Here is a 25,379-nt window from a genome sequence, read left to right as displayed (position 1 = left end):
TTAGTGAAACGCTATTTAATCTATAAAACACTCATGATGTGGTGTGTAAATGAGAACTTGCTAACTTGTTCTGGGTTTGTGCAGCTATTCAGAAAATTGAAGTGAAAAAACAGTATAATAATATCTATACAGTAAAGCCCTGTGACATCATGCAGCAACATGTGTACGAGCTGCGGCTGCAACACCGGCCGAGTTAAAAAACACGTGCCCTGCCCCCACGCTGAAGCCAATGTAATCCAATCAATCCTTAGTTATGGATCTCCTGGCGCTCTATGGACACACACACGCACACAGTCAGTGCCACACACCCTCCTACAGATTTCAAAACAACAGGAAGCACATGTGTGTTTTAAAGATGCAGAGGTTACATCACTGCGCTGACATCAGGCAGGGAAATGTAACTCTATGACAGCCATGAGGGGAACTGGAGTTTATTGAGAGATGGCTGACAGAGGGGTTATTAAATCAAGTGAAGAAGGAGAGTTATTGAGACAACAGCTTCATTCACTGCAGTCCAGTTCAGTTTATTAAGACTGGAGATGGAGTTAGTGTCCATAATCAGAAGTGCAGAATTACAAGATATCAAATTCATGGTGACATAAAATGAAAACACTGAGCACTGAGGGACGCCTCATACCAAAATGTGCTGGAGTACAGAGTAAAACATTCTCACACTCATACCTGTTCAACACTTGATTGTCTTATTTGCTCTGAAAATTATCAAAGTTTACATTTCTTAGACAAAAAAAATCAGTGTGAATTTATGTGTAGAAATCACTGAAAATTCACCTCTGACACAAACCCAGTGGTTCTTCTCCCAACAACTGCTTGTCTGTAATCAAGCAGTTGTGGTCAATTTGTGGGAATCTTGTTTTCTGTCACAGACGACTCTCTGTGAGTTCAGTCATGAACTTTGAGAAGCTTCCACAGGCAATCAGAGAAGACTGGAGCTCCCAAAACAGAGCGGCTCTGCCATTCGGTGGCTTCTCTGCCATCCATTCATGAAATCGCTCCTTCATCGGGTCGCCCTTGTTCATTTCCACTGCTGACTCTGACAGGAAATAATGTGGTTTCCTGCCAAGACCTCAAAGCCCACACTAACACCGCAAGTTAAGATATGTTCTGATAACACCCTGTTACATAAGCAGCGATCAAAAACAAATACTGCTCACACACACGTGGTTAAAAGCCATTTTACATGAAGTTCCTCCAAAAGTCAAAGGAATATGGATGAAAGAAATCCGTGTCTACTTGCACCGTCAGCTGAATGGCTGCAATCTATGTATTTATCACCTCTCAACCACACACAGTGCTCTATGTAACTTGTGAAGGACCATGAATTGCCTGAAGTAATTAGCTATGCAGATAAACTGAGTGCGTCATGCTCTTCACACACTCACCCCCTGACTAGTGCGTGTCATGTCTTGGAGCCAAAGATAGAGTCAGACGGGGGGTCGTGCTCGTCGGAGATGCCTCAGGCATGTGTAATGGATATCTCCTCAGCCTCGCTGATCATTAGACTGGTTCCGTTCTGCCTCTTTGCCTGCGTCTGCAACCCCCACACCCCTAAACTCCTACCTCTCATCCTTATCATCTCATTGCCCTCCCTTTATTTTTTCATAGGGACGAGGGCATCCAGGCAGAAGAGCCTGTGACATTGAGCCAACTGGCAAAAGAGAGAATGACAAAAAGATGAGAGGAAGAAAAAAATAATGGGTGGCATTTTTTCCAGTAGTTTAACTGGCCTGCCTCCACACTCCTGCCCTCCTAGCAACCATCCATCAATCATCCTCCATGCCTGTGGTCAATGAAATAATGGTGTCTAGTGTGACTGTGGCCACAGACTGAAGGATGACATGCAGAGGAGCCATGCCGAGCGTGAACGTCACCTCTCCACAAGAGGAAAGAGATAAAGGGCACGCACATATTCACACATAGTTTGTGTGACCTTGACTCTGACGCCGCACGTGTGCAGACTTCCCTTTTCGTCTTTTACAGGAAAAAATAGCCATGATAGCTGGGAAGTTCGATTCCGATAATAGATGCCAAAACACACACTACGGTTTCAGTTTGACGATCTGGTGTTTCCAAACCAGGGGAAACCCTTCAGAGAGCATGCTCCCGGTTGTTCCCAGGACACTTTCTCTCTGTGAGTGTACGTGCTAAGACAGAAGCCGGGTCATGTCCAGGTCAGGGTCTTGTTTGCTGAATGGCAGAGAACCCTGATGTGCTGCACGACATCACATTTGCTTTTCAAATGTATGCAAATCGAAATGGTTTGGTCGCCGCTCTGATTGATGAACTGCCGTGGCTCTAACAACTGATAAATGTGGAGGTCATTTCCTCTTGAAGACGCCGTTTTTCCCCCTTTCATTGACTAAAATAAACCATCAGAATTTTAAAAAGTGAGATCATGGTGTGTTTAATTAGAGCCTGGATGTGAGGCTGGAAATGCGAGTTGCCTTTTGACACCGAGTGTTACCAGCTGCATGTACGTGGAAAAACTAAAAAGAGACCGAGTTTTCCTATTTTCCACACACAAAACAAGCTCTTACACACAGTCACATTCCCTGACCCCTAAATTGATACCGTCCCTACCGACATGCACACATTCACTGCTTGTAGCGGCATTCAGGGGAAAAAAAAAAAAAAAAAACGGTTGGCGATTCCAGTACAGTGATTCTATTTTTCCCTCTCCGCATTCATCTTTCCACGGGTTAAATATAGCATCACTAAAAACACGCGGGAATAGAGGACGGGTGAAAGACAAGCATGTGGACGGGGGAGGGAAAAAAAAAAAAAGAGCAGGGGTTTATGGAATTGGGAGGGGCTATATTTAGAGCAAAGCTCAGAGCATCACCAGCACTCACAGTGCCGCCATTGGTCTCATCCGCCCCGAGATGAATGAGGGAGGTGATCGATATGTTAGAGAGTGTTTCACCACTGTGTGTTTCTTTATGGCTCTCCACTTCTATTTATGCGCCATTTGTCTTTTCTAGTACCCTTGGCGAGACGGATTTATATTCCAGGCTTTTGCCAATTGGGATTAAAAATGTAAAACTGAAATTGAGCAAAGAAAAGAGGCAGGAAGACAAAAAGGCCACCAGCTGAAGTGCCCTGAACTGACTCCCATTAGAGCTGCAACTAACGATCTTTTTGTGAAAATAATCCATTAATCATTTGGTCTAAAACTGCAACAACAATCGTTGCAGCGACATAAATAACAATATGCTAACCAGAGCTGAAACAATTAATCAATGAACTGGTCGATCAATAGAAAACTCATTGTAAAAGTCATTTTTTAAAAAATGTCCCGGTTTCAGCTTCAGACATTACACACGTCTTCACTCTTTTCCAACATGTTATGGGTTTACCCTGAGACGAGCTGACGAAGCAACCAATTAAGATGAGGGTGAAGACAATCTCTTCTGAGAAATGAATTGATATCAAAATATTTGCTGGTTGCCTCCCAATTCAAGAAATTAATTTTGTTTATCAACGTCTTTTTTCACTTGTCTGCCTTTTGAAACGTATAGATCTGAGCCTCAGCTGCTTCATAACTACCCTGCCAGTGTCAGTGTGACAGCAGGTTGGGTGAGGCAGAGAATGTGAATGAGGCCTGGAGAGAGAGAGGCAGACGTTATACACATGGGATGTTTTTCTCTTAATGAGTGGGGCAGCTGTGCTGAAATTACCCCAGCGTTCCTACCATCACTCAGGCGGTAGCAGGGTGGAGTGGGTGTCTTGGAGGGGGGGGGGGGTAGCTTCCCTCATTAGCGAGCCGAGATGATACAGCAGAGTGTGTGGAGGAGAGAGGAGAGCCTCTCATTAGACCCCAGGGGGGACAGCAGTTTGTGAGCAGTGAAGCTTGAAAGTTGTGGCGAGATTTGTGCTTTTGTTGTGGGAGGCATCAGGTAGATAAAAAAGACCTGCTTGCTCCCGTGTCGAGCTCCTGGCTGCGAACAATCAGGCTAAACACCGGCGCTGACTCACAGGTGACTCACATCTACTGCAGAGATGTGAGCCAAAACCGATCTGTACCTCGGGTTATTAGAAACCTGACGCAAATTTCACTTTTTTAACAGGTGATGCTGGTGAGTCAGAGTGCAGCCAGGCACCTGCCAAGTGCTTTGTTTATCCTGCTGTCTTTCCCAATATTGTTCTTCGATGAAAAGAGCTGATAAAATCTTTAAAAATCTGCCCTTTTTTCATCTGTGGGTTAACCAAAGCTCAAGAGTATCAGAGTCTATGAAGTTAGAGGAGAAGCAGCATGCTTTGAGAAGTAATTGAGGTATCTTTTATGCCTCTGCTCAACAGCTGGGAGACTGATCGGCTGTGGCTGTTGCAGTTTTATTCAGTGAGGGAGAGTTAAGTGATGTTACGGGAACCATTAATTAGATTGCACAGACGGATGTGAGGAAAACCACACCGCCGTGAGGCTTCAAGCAGCCAGTAGAGAGGAAGGACAACTTCTCACTCGTGTTTCTTTATCCAGTCGGCTCTGTCTCACTCTCTCGGTTAGATGGTACACAAAATATTAGCGACCACTGACAAACATTAATCCATTTTAAACACAAATATGTGCCCTGTCCTCCTTCTTTACTCCATAAACTGTTTCATGAAACTCAGCCACTGTGAGGTTGGCGCTTTAACCCGTTCCCAAAGATTTATGTCGTCCATCTTCAGCTAGTTCTGACGTAGTAAGAGGATTACAGCGGCGCACACACACACACACACAAACACACACAGATTTGTGTGTTGCCATTTTCTGATGATGGATTAATCCAAAACATGCCACCGCTGCAGTGCTGTTATGACATGCATCAAGCCTAGCTGGACTCTGATGGTGATTATGATGATGTAACCACTGAAGCTACCGTAAGAGGAAAAGGGATGAGCTCCACAATGTGCCATTTATGAGAGGCTGGCATGCAGACCCACAAAAGACCCAGTAAGATTAGCACTGCGAGTATAAAACTCTCTTTGTGCACTTAAACAGTTGTCAGAGGGGGAAGAAATGAACTTAGTCACCCCGAACGCTGGCAGATGTGATGTGCTGCACAACACTTAGCTCACACTCGCTCTGCTTCCCTCTCTGAGCGCATGACATAAGTTTTCTTCGGCTCATCACGAGTTTTCTGAAAGCGAGAGCGCCTTTGAAACAGCGCTGATGAAGTTAAGTAGTCTGATGGCTTTCATGGATGCCTCACATGTGTCCAGGTGACAGCTGTAACTAGTGGATCCACATGTTTTCCACTCCAGTCAAGTAGCACAAAGCATGCACTGTGACAAAAATAGACTTTCCATAAGGAATCTCACAAAAATGCACCACAGTTTAGGATTATAATTCCTCTCTTTCACAGTGCCAAAGGTCAGACATGGGCGTCTTATCTGCTATGTCAGCAGATACCTGTGAATGCACCACAATAGCTTAAGAATTAAAAGCCACGAAGCAATGTGAGAACGAACACTGAACCCTAACTGGGATACAGATACATCTCCATCCAAAAGTCTTACCTCACAAGACGGAGTTACGGCTCTGTGTTTACTCTCTTCATTGTCCTGCGGTGAATCACTCCAACGTGCTGCTGCCATCATTTCATTTCAAACCGCAGAGGAGGAAGAAGTCCTTTAGAGACCACATTGAGATGAGGAGGACGAAGGCAAAAAGAAAAAAGAAAAAAAGGAAAGATCCTAATCCACACCGTCCGCCTTCTTCATGTCCATCAGAGGCTGAAATCTAAAACACAAAGTAGACAAGTTAGTGACACTAACAGCCAAAAGAGACACAATCCTCTGCAGGTCAGTCAAAAATAAGGATGGAACCACATAAGATTTTAGCAAGCTTTAGGATAAAATGACCGTGGTTTGGGATGATCCTAAACTGGGATGATGATGGATTTCCTGATTTATTCTCAATTGGATGCTGACTATAAAAAGACTCGGGTTGGATTAAAAACATTTGTTTCTAAACAAAACATAAGTACAAAAACGGACTATTTCACTCCCAGTTGTTAAAGATTTCTTTACCCAGGATATGCCTGGACTTCAATGTGTCAACACAAGAGCGCATGATGTGCAGTTTTGTTTTTTGTTTTAAAATACTATGGCCATTAAATGCCCCATCTATGCTTCAATAAGGACCTTAATTTACGATGTTTCAACCAAGGACAACCCAACATCTTCACTCTCCTGCATGTGAATGAAGGATTCTATTCAGATATTACAGCTAAACTGTGACTGTCTAAAGATATAATACACATCTTACCCTGTTGTAAATTATGCATATTTTCATTTTCATAAAGTACTGTTTTGTCCCATGTCTAATCCCAAATATTACAGACTTTTACCCAGACTATGCCTGGACTTCCAGAAGCACAAGAGCCACAAGAAGACACTTCTGAAAAATACTGCAGCCATTTCATGCCACACCAGACCTCCAATAAGTCCCTAAATTACAATGTGGCAGGTCAACCAAGGACAGCCAAACATCTTATCTCCTAGCAGTGAATGAACACTGACATTCCAGCAAAATTTTTACTGTCTAAATATGAACATATACCTTAAAACTGCTGTAAATTAAACATGTTTGATATCTATTTGGATAAAATTGTGTATCACAATGACTATGGCTTGGATAATCCTGACAAAAAAATGCTTTATCCCAAATAACAGAGATCTTTCAACAGAATATGTCTGGTCTTTAAGCATTTCTGAAAACACTAGGGCCATTAAATGCCACATCTAAGCTCCATAAGCCCCATAATTTATGATTATGGGTCAACCAAGGACATCTCAACTCTCCTAACTCTGAATTAATGCCATACATTGTATCACAGTTAAATTACATATATGTAAAGAGACCTATGATATCTTTAACTACTGTTTTTTAGGAACATTATGGCGATATCATGGGGACTTTCAAAATAAAAGTACAATTAGATCAATATAAAGTTCAAACAGGAAAATGATAGTGATTTTTTTTTCAGATGGTGTTACACGCCCTTAGGGGTGTACATAAAATCAAATTAATGGTTTACATGCAGGTGACACTTCAATTTAATTAAAACAGATTGAATTTGGCTCGAACTGGTTAGTGGCAGGTGGATAATCGAGGGGGTTTTTTTGTTCTGTTTTTTTGCACTTCAAATTTTCATAAATGTCTGACAAGTGACAGCTTTGTGGTGTTATCTGCACACAATAAGGAAAGAAAACGAGACCTGCATGTCAATTAAAAAAAAAATGGGGGGGGGGACTTTGACGGCTCTCTGTGAGGGGGGAAAGTAGTGCACAACAAGACGTTAAAGACTGCGGTGTAAAAAAACACACACACACACACACACACACACACACCAGCTACCATAAGCGAAATATAGGAGAATATACTTAACAGTCTCTTGTGAACACGGCTTATGGCACACAAACACACACACAAACAAGCCATTTTCTTTATAAATGAAGCGAGAAAGATGCCGTTTATCGCCGCTAACAGTCCAACGGCTGGCTGTTGACAAACAGCAGCTAGCCGGGGCGGACGACAGGTTGTTGCTGAGGCTAGAAAACGCGAAGAAGAAGAAGAAGAAGGGGGGAAAAAAAAAGAACCTACCTGTTATAAATTCATACAACTGCTCCAAAATGACACAACAACAAACACATTGTCCATGTTTCTGGAGAGGAGAGAGGGTGGGTGTTCGTTTAAAGGCGTCCGTCGATCCAAAGATGGGTTAAAAGAGGGCTGTCAAGAGATTACAAAGCGGGATATTCAGTCTCCGCTGCGCAGCCACACTCAGTGACCGCTGAGCCTCACTACCTGTTAGGGAAAAACACGCTGGAAGAAACACGGTAAACGCCCTTCGGCGTGCATTTCTCCGTCGGGGTGACCCGGCCGAAAATAAACCACGGGTCTTCATTCATTTCGCATCATTTCCGAGCTTCTATTCGATGCTAAAGCGGTCCGAATAGACACAACAGAGGGGAAAAAAGTAATATGTACTCCTGCGTGGTCCCCGGTTGGCGGCGCGACAATCTGTATGCAGATTGACGAATCTCCCGACTCGGATGAAGCCCCGCCCCTACGCTCGTCCCCTTCGCAGGGCGTCGTCCAATCAGGTGGTCACTTTAAATTTGGAATTTTGAAGCGGGCCAATTGGAGGTGTTGTTACATAACAATTCTAATAAAGAGTGGAAGCTGGTCCACTCTGGTCACTGGCTGATGGCTGCAGGTCTTTACGTTGTACTCTGGAGAAAACAAACTCAAATACTATACTCGAGCACAATTTTGAAGTACTTTATATTTATTTTTGGTTAGTTATTCTCCTCAATGCCACTTTGCTACTTATTAGAGACAATTATTGCATTTTTTACTTTAAAGATGAGGGTTTTCATACAAAGCAGATCAACATCTCATGAAATAATGTGTATTATTCCAGATGACATTAAATATGACATTTATCATCTCATGAAATAATGTGTATTATTCCAGATGACATTACACAAAATTTAACATTTATTATTTATCATATGACATTTTCTGCTACTTCATACTTTCACTACAATCGTAATCATTTGTCCAGTTATAACCAGTACGTAAATGCAAATATATGTAACATTTACTTCACTTAAATACATTCTGCTACCTTTCATAGTTAAGTATGTTTATTGCCAGAAAACTATGACAAAATTTAGACTATTACTTTACTTTACTTACTTTAACTGCTATTTGACCAGGTAACACAATATACTTTGTAGTATTTTATATAGTAATTTAAAACTCTCCAAGGGGCCGTTCTGTCCTATAATAAATACTTTTACTTTTCGAATGTGCCATTTATAATAAACTAGTGTGAGCACTTCTATTACAAAACGAACGTGAATCACTGAAGTTCAAAGAGACACACTCACACAAAGCATTCAAATAATCAGCTGTAGCTATGAGCTGATAAACACTTTATTTCCACCCTCTGCCATTAAGCCTTTCAGACCTGCACAGTGAGCAAATGAAATCACAGGGACATCTTTGTGTGTGGCGAGGAAAGTCCCTCAGGCCCACGCATATGCTGAACCCTCCAATTTCCTAACGTTCAACTGGTGAAACATATTTGCCTATCCATTATCAACTGTAACAGCAGTGTCCTTAACTTTATTATGGTGACATGTAGGGCATGGCAGCCACATGGGCACTCCACAGAGCATGAAGAAAAAAGGCTGCACAGCTGATCCGCTCAAAGACAAAGGCTGACAGTGTTCTGTTTGCAGGCTACTCCAGCAGCACAATAGAAGATAGGACAATAGGACTCTTTTGACCCATACTGTGGCGAGGTTTCCCTGGTTTCAGAGAGCAGCTATTGTCTAAAGAGCTGGTGCACCCTCATTCAGACAATGGAGAACTCAAACTGATGTAAGTGGGACTCTGCAGTGATAACATGAGGTTCATATTCATTTAATGGAATTTGTTTATACAACTTTTTTAAACCACTTGTTTAAAGCAGCCTCTTTTGAGAGTGACTGTGCATCAAAAAGTCATTATGACAACTTAAAGGAGACATTAACACTCATTTTCAGGTTCATAATTGTACTTTGGGGTACAACTATAATAGGTTCTTAGGTTTGATTCTTAGAAAACACAGCAGTTTTCTCATACTGGCCTTCTGTCAATGTGAGATGTTCTGTTTAACCTCCTGTCTCTTTAAGGCCCCCCCGTCTGCTCTGATTGGTCAGCTGACACACGCCTGAGCCAGCAGCACTGCTCTGTTGTGTTTTTAGCTTCCAGTGAACTTCACTTCTACCACGAGTGTGTGACATGTAATGAAGTGTGATGTCACAAAGACTTTTTACATGCATGAGAGCCGGCTGTATGTAGCACAATGAAGAGAGGGATAAAACCTAAAAAGCCTATTAGGTCTCCTTTAAGTTTTCCCAGCTAAGCAAAACAAACATAAGAAAAATTGCTGTTTTTTTCCCACAAAAAGAACTCCCCCATCTGTATCTTTCTGGATTACATGTGTGCATAAAAATTCACAAGCAAACCATAAAAATGTTTTACTGGGTTACAGACATAGAAGCCAAAAGTGATTGTGTTTCTGTGGTACTTTCCCAAAAAAATCCACTTGGCCCACATGAGTATCTGTGCCAGTAAACTCTCTGCTCTGTGCTGAGAACGGATGCCGCGCAACGTTGTTTTTATGAATGTGAGAAAAGAGGATTTCAGATCAATGAATAAATCTCACTGAGGAGTTGTAGTAAGTCCGTAGCGCGCCTTAAGAGCTAAACACATACCTGCTGTACAGTTTAAGGTGCTGCTGTGTTACGTTTTTCTCTCTGAGGCATCAGAGCAAGAACTCCATTTGAAAATGTTTCTGTGCTGATTCCTTTAATAATTAATGCTGGCCATTTGAAGTATTTGTACGAACATGCACCGCTAATTCCTTTATAGCCTACCAAATGTGCAGCCGCTGAGCCGGAGTGACTCAAACGTTCAGCAGACGAGAGATTACGAGCTCTCTCATGGCAGCAAAATGTTTGGCTGGATTAGGACATCACATGAAGCCCAAGTTCAAAGCCCAGCGGCGTCAGGATTAGGACAGGTGGAAATGACTCTGCAGCACTGCATGCTCACTCTATGAAACAAAAAAAAAAGCCCATCAAGCAGGGCAAAGACAATGTATATTTCATTCATGAAGTGTGTTTAAAGCTGCAGTTGAGTTTGGAGTTTAAGAGGATGGGAATCGCTCCCCACTCCAGGTTGTATAAGTGGATCTGGCACAGAGTCTAATGACTGGATGAAACCCAGCAGCAGTCAATCTATCAAGCCCTGTGGCTGGCCCATCCCTAACTAGAGCACAATGAACACGCGAGGGGATGTTCTTTCTATTTGCGGACCCAAGATACGTCAGTGAGGCAGAATTTATTCACATCCATACTAGGAATGAAAGGTGTAAACTTTCTAAATTCATGGTCAAAGAAATATCATATTCTAATTTAAGGCAGCTTTATTAAGCACATATGAAGGGAACAGAAATGATGTTAATGTGACACTGAAGAGGTCTTATGTTAAAGAAATAGTAATTCATTCAATAGTCACTCATCTTAAGAAAGCCAATAAGTGTTTTTTCTAAAATGGCTAAGTATTCCTTTAAGAATTGAGCTACAACTACAAAAGGGTTTGCCTAGCTTAGCATAAAGACAGGCTAGCCAAACAGCTAGCCATGGCGATCCTGTCTTTATGCAAAGCTAAGCTAACCAACTCCCCGCTCAAGCTACACAGGCACATAACTCAAAAGATAGCAAAAGATCCACTAAGCAAATTTTCCAAAATGTAGTGCTTTTCACATGACGTTACAGCCAGTGATAGTTAGCCTAGCCTAGCATTATGACTGGCACACCAGACAAGAACTCTTCTAAAAGTGTTTGCCAAGATAAGCAAACTATCTAGTAGCAGTAATGTAGCTTCATATTTAACAGATATAAGAACCTTCTCATCTAACCCCCAGCAAAAAAGTGAATTAGCGTATTATGCAAAGCGTCAGACTGTTCCTTTAAAGACAGCATGATGAAAATAAGGTTTGCAGAGTACACATGCTCTGTCTGTTGATGGTGATGGTGAAATGAAACCCCGCTGCTCTGTCTCTAACCACAGGCTTCATATGTCAAATGCATAGATGTGTGGCCATTCAAATGTACAATTCCCGTTTTGTTCCTTTTGTTTCGCTCGCAGTTTACCTGTAGCCTACTTTCTGCGGTCGGCCCCGTCCTCTGTTCCCCCGACGGAGCACTACAAAGACGCAGCATGTGAAACCTGCGAGGCTTTTTGTCCCATCTCGCTTTCACCAAAACCTGCATCAAGGTGAGGGACAATGGCCTCTGGGTTCCCAGGGCAGTGCGGGGGGCATTAGCGCTGGGATAAGTTAACCACCACCGCCAAGTGCTGATGTTTTACGATAAGGACACACAGGGCTGCAGCTGGAGGTACAATGGGGGTCTTTGTGGCTGAGGCTGCACAGATAGCATCCGACCAAAAAGCTGTGTAATTTGTTGAGTTTCTTCACTCTCGCTTATCTGCACCTCAGAGGTCACGGACAAGTAATAAAACTTGGCCGAATTGAGGGTTCCCTTTAAATGTATTAGCAAAGGTGTTGTTTACCTCCGCGGGCTTGAAACCTGAGAGCACTTTGAAAGCACAACATGGAAACCGAGCGCTGCAAACTTTACCAGAGCTCTCTTTTGTTTGCAGTCACTCATATCATCAGAACAGCAACTTATTTATCAGGTCATTTAACTTGGAGAGGCCTCGCTGGTGGAGCTGGACCATTACCTTTGGCTTAAAGACAAACGTGTTAAGAAAACGTCACAAAAACACAGCGTTTGAATTGCAACACCGTAGACCTCGGTGGTCCACAGATGGAGCCCTGATGGTTAAGAGACAAAAACCTTGATCGTGATGACAAATCATCCAAAACCTTTACACTCCCAGAATAATTCTCGTGTGTGTGAAAGCATTCCTGTTACGTGATTTGACAGCTGTTTAGAGTTTTCAGGTGATTGAGAGTCGAGAGTGCGTAGCGACATGATAACACCCCCCGAGAGCAAGTGAAGCGTGCTCTGCTCTGTTTGTCGACATGCACAATTGACTCTCTTAAGTTACCCCAACAATGGCAGCAGATCATACAAAATATCTGTGTGTGTGTGTGTGTGTGGTGTTTGTATGTCTGTATTCCAGAGCACTGAGAGTTTAAGCGCAGCACCATGAACCTTGTAAAAACACAACATGCCCAGTGTTTGTTTATGAGTGATTTAGTGACATTAAGACATCTTTGTGTATATATTTTTTTCTTTTGATAAAAGGACTTTTAACTGGCTATGAAAAAGTCTTAATTTAATACTGATGCCTCTATTTGGCCTACATAAGCAAACAAGCCCACCAGCGAGACAACTGGATACTTCGGTGTAGTTATTATAATTATTCTTAATGGCTGTCAGTCTAAAACTATTATAATCATGTTGGAGTTCTGGGGATGAATTGAGGTGAGGGGAAGGAATCTGTCAGGAAGCCAAAGTTTAATTTTGGTCTCCGAAGAGGTTGCTGGAATCGACAAAAAACTATAGTTACTTTTAAATTTTTTTTAAAGGAACAGTTCACCCAATAATTTAAATTCTGTCATTATTTACTCACCCTCGTGTTGATGGAAAGTCTGGTGAAGTTCTGTAGTCCAAAAACAAAAAAACACTGGAGCCTCACAGCAAAACAGCAAGACAGCATTCTCCTAAACAACTTAAGTATTTCAGCATTTCAGCATTTCTGGTGTAATCCAAGACTCTGGAAGCCCAGAGATCTCAAACAGATTTGAAAAGACATTATTTACGCCCTTTTTTCAAGCAAAAAAAAAGGTTTCGTCAGCTGCTCAGCTAAAAGTGATATCATGCAACGTGTCTGAAAGGAGTGAGCATGCTTGACTGCTTGTTGAGGGTGAAAATAATGTCGATTATGCCCGAAAAGTTGTATTGAGCCATTTTCTGTTTCGCTTTTGTCCCCATCTCCTGCAACACTGTTTTGCTATGAACCTCCACAAATGTTCTGTGGACTACAAAACTTTATCCAACTTTCCATCGGCATGAGGGTGAAGTGACAAAGACTGAATTTTATTTTGGGTGAACTGTTCCTTTAAGGGTTTTAAATGAATTAAAACAGACCATCAAAAGTTTTGTTCCTTGTCAGTTTGTACTCACTGGAACAGTATCAGCTAGTTGTGTGTTGCATTAAAATTGCCTGTGAGACTGAGTTTTAGTGTAAAAAGTAGTGACACGTCATAGAAAATTACTCCAGGTTTAATTTCCAGGTCAACTTTTGCCAAATACTCAGTTGAATCCTCGTGCCTTTTCCCAGTCGGGCCTGATTAAAGTCTGGAACAAACAGAGACGCCGCCTGCTGCACCCACTGTGTGTTTTCCATGAGTCAGAGTGGGCGTCATCCAGGCACAGGGATGCCAGCGTCCATACGCTCTCTCCATCTGTCACCAACGTCCTCCCCTAATGGGCAGCGCTTCTTTCTTTTATCCGTCCAAATTTTGTTTGTTCCCGTGTGCATCACAACAAAATACAGGGAAAGGAGGGTGAGGCAACAATTACATCACATTCTAAAGACATTTTCTGATTCATTTTAAAGTGACATACAAAAATAAAAGCTTTTTTTTTTAAACGCATGCCTCACTGAAGCAGTCGAGCAAAGACCGGCTGTTACAGAAACAAAACTGAACCTTTCACTTGTCACTGAAGAAGGTAGATGAATGTCTTGTTTTGTGTTGCTTCAACTGCATTTCTTTAATTCTTCTCATTCTTCTCAAACCTTGTACTTCATCTTCCCGGTCTTGCTGATGACACAGATGTGCTGAAAGGAGACGAAGAAGAAGTGGGAGACAGAAAAATGAGCTTGTGAAACTGCAATGTTTCAACCCTGTCCAAAACTTTGCATCTGACAACAGCAACGTATTTGTTTAAGATCACGCTGACCTGTGGGGAATTCCAGCATGTCCTATACATTTACAGTAAGAAAAGATGAAGCGTGCAATCATTTTTAAAAGCAGGGAAGGTAATCTACAAAGATATGACACATTCATTAATCTAAGTTTGGGCGTCCCGGGGGTTCAACTCATATTTCTTGTGTAGGATAAGGACAGATAAGACGGGAAGCTTTAACTAACCTCCACATTCCACAGGTCGCCCTCCTTCAAAACTTTCGCAATGAATACCACCCCCCTCAAACACGCGCAGCAGCACATACAGTGCTTGCAGCACACACACACACACACACACACACCCACGTGAACACACACACGAACACAAAGCGATTGGGAGTCGATCCGGGCTTAGTGTTGCGCATGAGTCAGAGGTAAATTCGAGGCCACGTCCTCGCAGATATTAAAATGAGACAAAGTTCACATAAGTTTGCGCTTACTAATTTCAGAGTGAGAAATCTGGCTCGGAATAAGATGTCAGGGGCGCGACAAAGAAAACAGAGGATTGGTTTGCAAGCCTGACTCAACGCTCGTGGAGGAGAAAGCTGGGTGAAGCAGTCAGAAGGGAGAGGAGTGTCGGGAGAGGGGGGCTTTGATTTTTGGCATGATGGCGAAATATAAAAATGATGAGAAAAGGTCAAAGAAGTGCCAGTGACTACAGACAGACCACATGCTGACGCCTGACGATCACCGTCAGCGGCCTTCCACTAAAAAGCTGTCGTGCAAAAGCGACGCTAACATTCATTGTTTCCCTCATCTGTCAGAGAAGCTCTCGACAGAGCAAACTCAGCTATTTGAGCTGCTCTGCCTTCATGTAAAGTCTCCTCAGGCAGGGTGGATACCTGTTGGGTGAGTTTGGGTTTCAGAGAGGAGGCTGCCATCTCTTTGATTTGTGCTGTTTACCCCCATCCGCCTCTTTCATCTCTGACTCTCAACTCTTCAAAAGGTCATGTGCCGCGTGCAGCAGAGTCAGGACTTACATTCAGGTCGCGGAAGTATTCATTGTAGTCCAACGCGTAGCCGACAACGAAGCGGTTTGGGATTTCGAATCCAACATCTGTCGGAGCAAACACAGACGAGGGTGTCAGGTGTTGCATCATGGGCGTCAATGCTGAAATTCATTTGAGGCCGAAGGATAAAGAAATACGAAATGCGTTACTTACAGTCTGTCAGATTTTCAGCCATGTTAGGAACCCTCTTCACCAACAGCCTGAAACACACGACATATATTTAAATTTAGAAACTGATAAAGTTCATCTGAGCACCATGTAAAGAAACCATAACCTCAACTTTATCTCTCCTATTTAAAGAAAAAGTAATACAATTTAATTTCTGCCTGTTCATTTTAATCCTAAAAATCCCAATTTAAAGATGCAGTAAAAGAGGAGACCGACGTTCAACATGACTCATGTATCAAAAAAAGATCTGGTGTCTGTGATGTTGGAGTGAACAGTAACAACAGATAGAGGCAGTGGACGAGTGATATCTTCCTCTCGCCCTCGTCACGCGCTCGGCATTTCCCCTGGTGGTGGGAACAACACAGAGGACCGAACGACTGGCTCACCCTGCGACCTTGACCATCTTGGGTTCAAAGGTCTCCACATGCTTCAGAAGGGCCTTCATGGTCTTTCCTGTGTCGACTATGGCCTGAGGGAGGGGAAGAGCAAAGGAAGAGGGAGAGATGAAGAAAGGAGGGACGGATGAGGGACACTCGAGTGCAGAGTGACAGACAAATGTGGAGACTGTAGGGTGGGAAACTGTTTCTAACTGTGATTTAACTATATGTTAATAACAAAATAACACATGCAGGTCATATTTCACACATTATAAGGACTTGAACTCTATTGTTGTTTCAAGTCAAGTGTCTGAAGTAAAGTTCCAGCATGAAAAAATAAATCAAACTGGAAACTTTAATTGACCTGACTTGGAAGAGGCGACGTTTTTTATAGCCTCATTGACATAATTTAAATGTGACATATCCAAAATCTAGTTAAAGATATTCTGATATTCATATTCTGAAGTTTGTATGTATCATCATTTATCATTCATAGCCTCAACATTTTATTCCCCAAAGTCATGAAATTGATTTTTTATGGTCGTCGACATTTTCTTTCGGACACATGCAGTGATAAAAATATATCTACATGTCTCTGAAGAATGATGCTTTATCCAAATCCAGATTTCTGCAAATAATTAATTAGATAATGCCTCATATTCTGTATTCTGGAGGCTTTTAGGGAAGGGTTTGTTCACATATTAAACATCGCCTGATTTATATCAACAACTTTATTCCTAAAAACATGGGCAATGATAGAGTGATAGAACATGATAGAACATGTCGACACAATGCATCCTGGCTTTATTCAGATGTCTGTTCTGGAAATCCATCTCTCATTTGGGTATTTAAACATAACATGTCACACACACATAATTATTAAAGACAATGCGTAGTCACCTGGGGATGTATCACGGTGATATCTATTCATTAAATGTCACCCTGCTCACCTGCAGAGTCTCCGCTTAAGATGCCGCCCATTCAAAACAACAACAAGACGACCATTGTGATATTGTGAGTGTGTGTGAGTGAAACATGATCTCAAAGAGAGAGTGTTTTTTTTTCTTTTCGTCCTTTCATAAACCAAAAGACAAACAACAGCACAATAGCCTCTCAGTCGCACTAAGAGAAGGGCTTACACAACACGTCAAAGGCATCAAACTAGAAGGACGTGTTCCATAGAATTAATTCAGTTAGTCAGAACAGATGGGCGGGAAGATCACTTGCGCCGGAGACTCACCTCGACAACGAGCACACACTTCGTGACATGGGAAAAGAAAAGAAGAGAGGACAAACATCAGTAAAACATCGCCATTGAATTTGAACACAGTTGAAACTATAGCAACACGGCTGGCAGCATCTTCAGCAGCTGAACAAAAAAACCCCAGACGATTCATTCTCTTCTACACAGTCATGAACATCTGTGTCTTCAGTGAGTGAGCAAAAAAATCAGTGCAAAGTGTCCGGGTGCTGCACACTTTCCCCTGCTGGAGCCTTTCAAACGGCTCCTTGTTCCCTTGGCCGGGTGTATGGGGCTCTTTGTGAGCCCAGTGGAGAGTATCTATGGTTTGGGGAGAGCGATCGGAGAGAATGCAGGCAGCCGGCCAATGTTCCCGGTCCACACCTGAACACTGTTACACAACACCGAGAGAGTCGACGAGGACGTGTAAATAAACTCAAACATGACTAAACTGTAAACATACTGTACAGCCAACTGTGAACTGACAGATATTTGACTGTACAGCATTGTTATTTTGGATATGTAGCTCTCCGGGGGGGCGTGTGATTCCTGGAGCTCAAACAATCAATCCTGACTCTGGCGAAGAAAAAACCTGATCTATGATAAGCAAAGTAGGCAACGACCAAAATGCTCTAAAAGCACTGAGAGCTGAAGAGGGAGAGGTCATTCAAAAACTGGTGTTTTAGAAAGATAGGCAACAAAACCAGATATTATCAACAAGATCTACAGACTTTTCCAGAAGCGTTTGTGACAACAAAACCAGATAGTACCGACGAGACATCAGGTCAATTCCAGCTGTGTTACTGCCCCCAAAAAAGGATATATTTTACAAAATGTTGGCATAATTTCTGCTGTGTTACTGGCAACGAAACAGTACATTTTTAACGAGATGTCCAGTTGTGTTTGTAGTGACAACAACAGATACTTTACATGAGATCCCGGGACATTTACAGGCCATGTTAGTGGCAAGAACACTGGATATTTTTTATCAGGCAACAGGAAAAATTCCAGCCATGTCCGAGTCAACAAAACCAAATACAATTGGTGAGAGATAGGGATGTTTTCCAGCTTTGTTAGGGGTAAGTATACCAGATATTTTTAATGAGACATAACTGGATAAGTTCAACGAGAAGTCAGGACATTTTCCAGTCATGATTGTGGCACCAAAACCTGGTATTTCCAAGGAGGAATCATAATTATTTCTATCTATTATAAAGGAGACAAAACACCATCTTTTCTTAATTCAAACTAGGTTGCTTTTGTGCCTACACCGAACACTAACCCACCTAGCACAGTGTGGACCTAAAGAAACTGAACCCAAAGAAACAAACTTCAAAATAAAGAACTAAAAAAGTGTCTGTAAAGATTATTCTGGTGATTTGGTTGAAACGGGGGACTGTTTGTTTTATGAGCCTCAAACAACACTCAACATTTTGCTCTCAGCACAGGTGTTTCAACCATGCTGCAATAGTTCCTCCTCCAGAAGTTCAAAAACTGTTTCACATTTAAAGCTGTGCTACATTTAAACATTGACGATCCCGATTAGCAACACTTTGGATAAAGACAACTGAGGGTGCGACAGATTCTGGGTAAGTTTTTAGAAAGACAGCTGAAACTTGACAACCTGCTCACTCTTCAACACAACCTTCATCGTGTCAGTGCTGTCATTACATCGTCAATATCAGCAGGTTTTAAAGCAGGAGCGTCAGTCGCACCACGCAGGTATAATCTACCTGGAGCTGTGACTCAGCAACAGCTCTGAATAAGGCTCATATAAACCGATGACTAACAATTTGTCTTTTTTAAATACCCAAGACCTCGTGGGAGATTTAATAGTTGAAGGAAGGATTGAAACAAGAGCGTCAACTCCAGTAACACAAAGTGGATGATTCATGTTTTCTGTGCAAGATGGTGGTCAGCCTCCCGCTGACCTTTAATACCCACGGAGCAAATGCATCTTAGCTACGGCACATTCTGACATCTCAGTCGAGGGAATTCAGCATCAGTCTTTTTGAAGCCAACGCGTGCGGGCATATTTGTGCTCCCATTCAGCTGAGTAAGGCTGTGTGTATCTCAGAGAATGAGGACAGATCATTCCTCGTGATCCTGTGCGCTCCGGAGACTCCTCAGTTGTCAGTAAATCTGCTTTGTGGGAACATTTGTTCTGCTGAAAGGCCCCTTACAAAAACAGAAGTTTATCCAAGTGTGGGAGACTCCTTTTAACTGAAAACAAGAGGGCATGCTTTCAGTACTTGATATACTGTAGATTATCTGATCTGAACTTTATTTTTTTGACAACTTTTGACTTTGCCTCTCTACATTTAACTACACAAACATCTGTACTTTCTTCTCCTTGTATATTAAAATCAGGCTAATTCCTTTAGTTTTGATACAAGACTGATTTCAACCTATCCCGTAAATATCCCACATAACGACATAAAAGACGTAAGACATCAGAAACAGGCAGAGAGGGAGGCTGGAATGGGAAGAAAAGGTGTGTAAGTGTCTCGTAACTGCAGCCTTCAGCCTGGATTTTCCTTTTATTCTAACTTTGTTGCTGCTCAGGATGCTTTACCAACCCAAAATGTCAGTATTTGACGTCCAGGGCATGAAACTCAACAATAAACCATCTTTGAGTTGCATTTACAAACAGCTCAGACAAACCCTACTGATTCTACCTTTAAGTTTGCTAGTCTTTAAATGATACGACCATGACGTGAGCTCCAGCAAAAATGGTCGGTAGAATTGTCTTTCAGAGGGACACTTTTATACTTTGATTACATTTCAGAGCCTGTACTTTATTATTTTTAACTTGAATCTGTACATCTACTTTTATCAGTCTGTCTTTTTTTCTACACGAGTATCTGAACTTCTACTTGAGTAAGGAAGGTGTGGACCTCTGCTACCTCTACTTGCAGGCATAGGACTAGTGCACTGATATTAGTTTACTTACTATGTCTTATATAAGTCTTATAAAGTACACTTGGGAAATATACTCGAAGATGAAATGAACTTGCAGTATTCTTTTTTGTACAGCCGAGGACGGTTATGAAGAGAAATCTTTAAAGTGTGTGTTCTGGTCTGAGGGAGAGTTTGGAGCAATAAAAACAAAAAAACGAAACATTATGCTAAAAAATGCAAAGTATTCTCAGAGGAAAACTCTTTTGTTCACCTGTGTAAAAGTCCTCACCTACTGAGGGTTTATCTGACAGCTCCATCTTGAGGCCGAGGCAGTTTCATTCATATACTAACAAAGAGGACTTAATAATATCCAAAGCTACGTAGGAAGCTTTATTTACACTCACCTTTCCACGCAGGAAAGACAGATCTCGGCTTCCTATGATGTGCAGCTCCTCCGTTGACTGGTCATTCTGAGGAGGAGAAGACGAAAAAGGGAAGATGCATCAGAACATACAATGATTTTATTCAGCTTGTTTGCATAAAAAAAAAAGATTTATTCTTCACAATAAACGTCAGACTGAGACATAGAGTTCCATATGTTCTCTCTTGTCTTTCTCAGTATTTCGGCTCTACTGTCTGCGGCATTCACGCAAGCCAAACACACAAAGGGAGACTTATTTCGCACTGAGTGTAAAATATCGTCTCCGTGCCTGTAGGAGGAGGCTCAGCACAAAGCTTTGAAGAGCGACAGCTTTGAAGTTTAGAGTCGGCCGGTTACAGATGCATCACTTGGATAAGAGGGGCACTGACATGGACAGAATCCCTTCCCTGGGGGCAGGTCATGTGACTCCATCATGACCAGCCAGACTGACTAACAAGCAGCGTCATCACTCACACACTGTCGTCTGCTGTAGTAACAAGGACTGCTGCTTGTCTCCATGTTGTTTGTAGCCCCAAAAGAAAATGTAATTATGATGTTATTTATATTTTACTTTTAAGGAGCCTCATTACCTTTTCTACATTCTTAGACAGTTTCTTTATCTTTTTCTACATTAAACAATGAAAAAGTATAGATTTTTCAATGAAGGAGCGAGTCTTCATCCTCTGTCAACGTATTGTGTGTTTTATATGTCGATCTGGATGGCAGGCAGCTGTGTACAATTGTCCTGACATGGGTGAATTAATTTTATTCTGTAAGGTGGTAAAAATCGTTTTGTTGGCCTTAAAGAAGACTTCAAATGTTTCAGTCTGACCTCAGTGTGGTTTAACTGATCGAACAAGCCAAAACCCAAAACAAAACAATCTATAAATCAATTTAGTCTGTCTTTATAGCTGCTTAAGTACATGTGAAAGCCAGTTCTTAAAGTACAAATAGTTAGTCCTCCCTCGCGACCACATGCAGGGAAATGTAAATCAGAAACATTCTGGATGAGCTCTGCGCCAAAACACAGTAAAGAATAATAAGTGACTGTGTTGACAATTGCAAAGCGATGTCATTGTAAACATCACTACATCATTTCCACGGTTAATTCCTCGGTTTATACGTTCCAGGTGTTAGACGGTGTCGTGGCCTGTTTCTCTTGGCAGCAGCAGCAGCAGCAGCAGCAGCAGCTCCAATTAACGTTCATGACCTGAGCTCTGCAGTCGCTCCACGATCAATCGTCCTTGAGGTGTCCTGAACTGGTTGAGCGCTCTCTTTGTTAAACATGAACAACAGTGACATCTGGTGGATCGGATGCAAACTTTACCTTCACGGTAAAAGAGTGTCTTTGGTGCATGAAGGAAGGGGTGTAACTAAGGATTATATTCAATTATCATTAGTCTTTCAAACATTGAATCAATCAAATGTCCAAAAGTAATGAAAAATGCTAATCTCAAATACCTAAAGCCTAAAATGAATTCCTCACATTGCATGTATTGGTCATCTAATAGTCCAAAACACAAAGATTCACTGTGACATAGCATTGAGCACTGATAATTTCTCTTATAATTAAATGACCAAGACAATCAATCAATTCTCAAAATAGCTGACGGCGTAGCTCTTCCTCTCAGGCTCAGATTCTTAAATGTAATGAATAATTAGGGATCCTACACATTTAAAGAGCATTTTTCCCTTACAAAAATAAGCCAGCATTGTATATTATCATTTGTCTCAATCAATTGGTAACTTTGTACACACTGACAGGCTAAATATAACCTGATAGTGGGCCAACTTTGGCTTTGGCTCACGGGCCACACTTTAGATTTTTACATTTTACTGATAAGATGTCAACCCATCAGACCAACTCTCAAAAGATATTCAGTCCACCGGGGTATAAATGTGAGAAATACATGAAATTCTTGCACTTAAGAGGCTGGAAATAAGAAAAAAATGGCATTTTCCCTCTATAAATGATTTATCAAAAGATTGACTAATCATCTCAACACTGCATAATGGTCTCAAAGAAAGGAAAGACTCGAATAAATTGTTTAGTGGGGCCTTTGTTTTGCATTCTTCTTTTTTTTTTTTTTTAAATTGATAAAGCTGTGAATGACTTGCAACAAAGATTCCTGGCTGGACTCAAACAGGGGAAGCTGTAGCTCATGACTAAAACAAATCCTGCAGGTCTGACAGTTAATATCTGATCTGCAATAATGCTCAAAAGCACGAAACCTTGTTCACTGTGTGTGGCACCGTGTTAGTACACCCACCAGGTAGCTCTTCAGGCGGATGAACTCCACCCGGGTCTCCAGGTACTTGTTGGAGTTACGGCCGAGCACCTTGATGAACTCCACCAGGTCTGCGCAGAACTTGTATCCTCCCTTCAGGACACACAGCACCATGATGTTGTTGTCCCCGAAGTCGTCCATGATGTAGCGAGCCACACGCTCGATCCTAATGAGGGGATTACATCAGGACAAGTACAAATGAGCAGGAAGCAATTTTTAAACAAAAGCTGGGCAGGTGTGTTTATAAGAATGTGTTTTACCTGTTCATGATGACTCCATGTGGAATATACACAGTCTCTATGTCTTCATGGTAGTGTTCAGGGTAGGTGAACAGGTCCAGACTATATCCTGGCCAGTCATCTTTTATCTACGACAGACAGATTACGATTAGGTTGTTAAATGCACATATTCTTGCTACATTTTTTTTAAATTTCATCTTACTTTTAATTATCTATTCTCTATTAAATATGTTTCTTATAATTTCTGTACATTGTGATATTTCTACTAGAAAAGAAGCAACAAATTTCCCCTCGCTTGGATCAATAAATTCTGTTTAAGGAGGAGCCGCTGGCTTTCCAAAGTCTAAGAAATATAATCAGGTATTTCTTGGCATAACTATTTGAAATGTTGCTGAAGGAAGTCTTGTTAGGTCATTTCAAAATCTGGTGATCTTAAAGGTGCAATATTTAAGAATTGGCCATCTGTTGAATTTATTTAAAATAAATATGGAGAAGCAGCATATCACCACTAACTGCTGCAAACTGTAGCTGCTGTTAGCTTGTTAGCTCAGTTAGCCGTGAAGCTAGCTTGAAAGAGGGAGTGTTGGTGTTTGCAATCACTAGCACTGGAGCTAGCAACCGGGACAGGTCGTTGTTTAGCTGGTTAACAAGCTAAAGATGCTTTGCAACTCAACACACAGACATCATAATGTAAAAAAAAAAAAAAAAACAACAAACGAAAAAACTGTTACTCCTACACTTTCCAAAATGTTTACATATTGGACCTTAAAAACTAAAATTCAACTGGGAACAGAACTTAGCAGTTTGGTAACTTTAGTTTGACTTGAAAGAAATGACGGCAAGTATAATTTTGGAGCTAGCAACAGCAGAATTAAAGACTGATAATATGTATGGAGGAAATACAGAAGGATAGCTAACCCTTTGCATCTCTAACTTACTACAGTTAGTGAGTCCTTATTTGTCTTTTGGGTTCATAACAAACAAAAACCTTGAAGGTTCATTAAAAGCTGCTTACTGTTAAATTACTCAAATGATGACTTGAAGGAATTCCTTCAGAGAACAAACATGTTATCTGCTTACCACAGCTGTAATAGCTGAGCTAATAACTACACAAAATAATCATTCTGTGTTCATGCTGGATTATAAAAATGACTTCTGAATTCATCATTGGAATATTTGGCAGGATATTTGCATTGAACATACCACAATTCCTCTTCTGACTCCTGCGTTGTCCATTTCTCAGGTTAGGATTACTGGAAACACGCAGGAACAGTTTACTGAACATACACTGGAACAAATAATCAAAAAGCCTTCCATCGTCCTCTGAGACATTTGTAGTCTGTGATCACCAAAGTAGTACTTACTGCGTTGTGTTGTGTCCTGTCCCTTCAGAGACCATTCACAAAAACTAAGAGCAACAAAAGAAACTGAAAGACATCCAGAGGGACTCCTGGCTCGGCCACATGTGCTGTGGGATCACGCTCGAGTCATTTGCGTATAAGGACAGCGTTGTGTTAGTCAGGGAAGAATTACAGGGATAATCAGCTTCATGTGATGCAATGCTGGCCTGTGGCCGCATCACAAGCCGCTGAGGGAGAATGAACCACAAATACTTGGATTCAGTTATTAAGTCAGAAAGAAATTGATTTAAAAGGATGTTTTCATAACCAACTATCTAAACACTCAAAAGAGTTTCCCAATAAACTCCATTTGTAAGGCAGGTGATGAAGGTTGAAATAAAGAAATAACTGTTTGTCATTATCTGGAGCTCAAAATTGACCTTCTCAAACAAAAGCTCCACTCACAGAAAGCGTTAAATTACAAATTTCACTTTAAAATCACATCATCTTTGACTGAGAGCAACACTGTGAAAACATTTTTGCCATATGACTAAAAAACATCATGAATTTAGAGTGTCTGCAGACAGTAAGAATTATTTTGGTAACCCAGTTTTCTTTGATGACCTTTTCTGCCAGTTAAAGATGAAAACATTATTACCATTGTAAGTCCTAATTATGAAACAGTAAATCAAAATCACGAGTCAAAGGTCAAGATAATAAGATGAAAAGTCAAAATTCTGATTCAGAAAGATAAAAACTACGAGATAAAACGTTTAAGTTGAGACAAAACATTAAAATTATGAGAAAAAAAGTAAAAAATTAAAATTGTTGGATAAAAGGTGTAAAGTATGAGATAAAAAGTCATAATTATGATATATATCTTTAGTG

The 25,379-nt window shown here is 41.4% G+C and overlaps 2 protein-coding genes across 4 annotated transcripts in view; both read right to left on the bottom strand.

Annotated features, from left to right (window-relative positions):
* Positions 1–8,055, bottom strand: part of LOC119008470 (rho GTPase-activating protein 21-like) — an 84,988-nt gene extending 76,933 nt beyond the window's left edge. Inside the window, exons 1-2 of the mRNA XM_037078814.1 lie at positions 7,607–8,055; positions 5,518–5,740 (exon numbers count right to left, since the gene is read on the bottom strand). Of these exons, the coding sequence (XP_036934709.1) occupies positions 5,518–5,598 (81 nt within the window). The 5' untranslated portion in view covers positions 5,599–5,740; positions 7,607–8,055. The remainder of the gene's footprint in view (positions 1–5,517; positions 5,741–7,606) is intronic.
* Positions 8,056–13,805: 5,750 nt separating this feature from the next.
* prtfdc1a (phosphoribosyl transferase domain containing 1a) lies at positions 13,806–25,324 on the bottom strand. 3 transcript variants are annotated; one of them, XM_037079136.1, is made up of 10 exons: positions 24,516–25,324; positions 24,355–24,404; positions 23,173–23,279; positions 22,895–23,078; positions 20,608–20,673; positions 17,303–17,320; positions 16,072–16,154; positions 15,671–15,717; positions 15,488–15,564; positions 13,806–14,380 (listed from the first exon to the last, which is right to left on the bottom strand). In XM_037079136.1, exons 2-10 carry the CDS (start codon positions 24,385–24,387, stop codon positions 14,333–14,335), a joined length of 663 nt encoding a protein of 220 aa, XP_036935031.1. In that variant the 5' UTR covers positions 24,388–24,404; positions 24,516–25,324; the 3' UTR covers positions 13,806–14,332. The 3 variants fall into 3 exon arrangements, with proteins under 3 accessions (XP_036935031.1, XP_036935030.1, XP_036935032.1); XM_037079135.1 differs by having other exon boundaries at positions 24,355–25,324; XM_037079137.1 differs by lacking the exon at positions 17,303–17,320 and having other exon boundaries at positions 24,355–25,324.
* Between the last annotated feature and the right edge of the window lie 55 nt (positions 25,325–25,379).

Source organism: Acanthopagrus latus, chromosome 19 (genome assembly GCF_904848185.1).
Source record: "Acanthopagrus latus isolate v.2019 chromosome 19, fAcaLat1.1, whole genome shotgun sequence".
NCBI lineage: Eukaryota > Metazoa > Chordata > Actinopteri > Spariformes > Sparidae > Acanthopagrus > Acanthopagrus latus.
The sequence above is the reverse complement of the archived record's forward strand: the minus strand, read 5'-3'. Positions and strand labels throughout refer to the sequence as shown.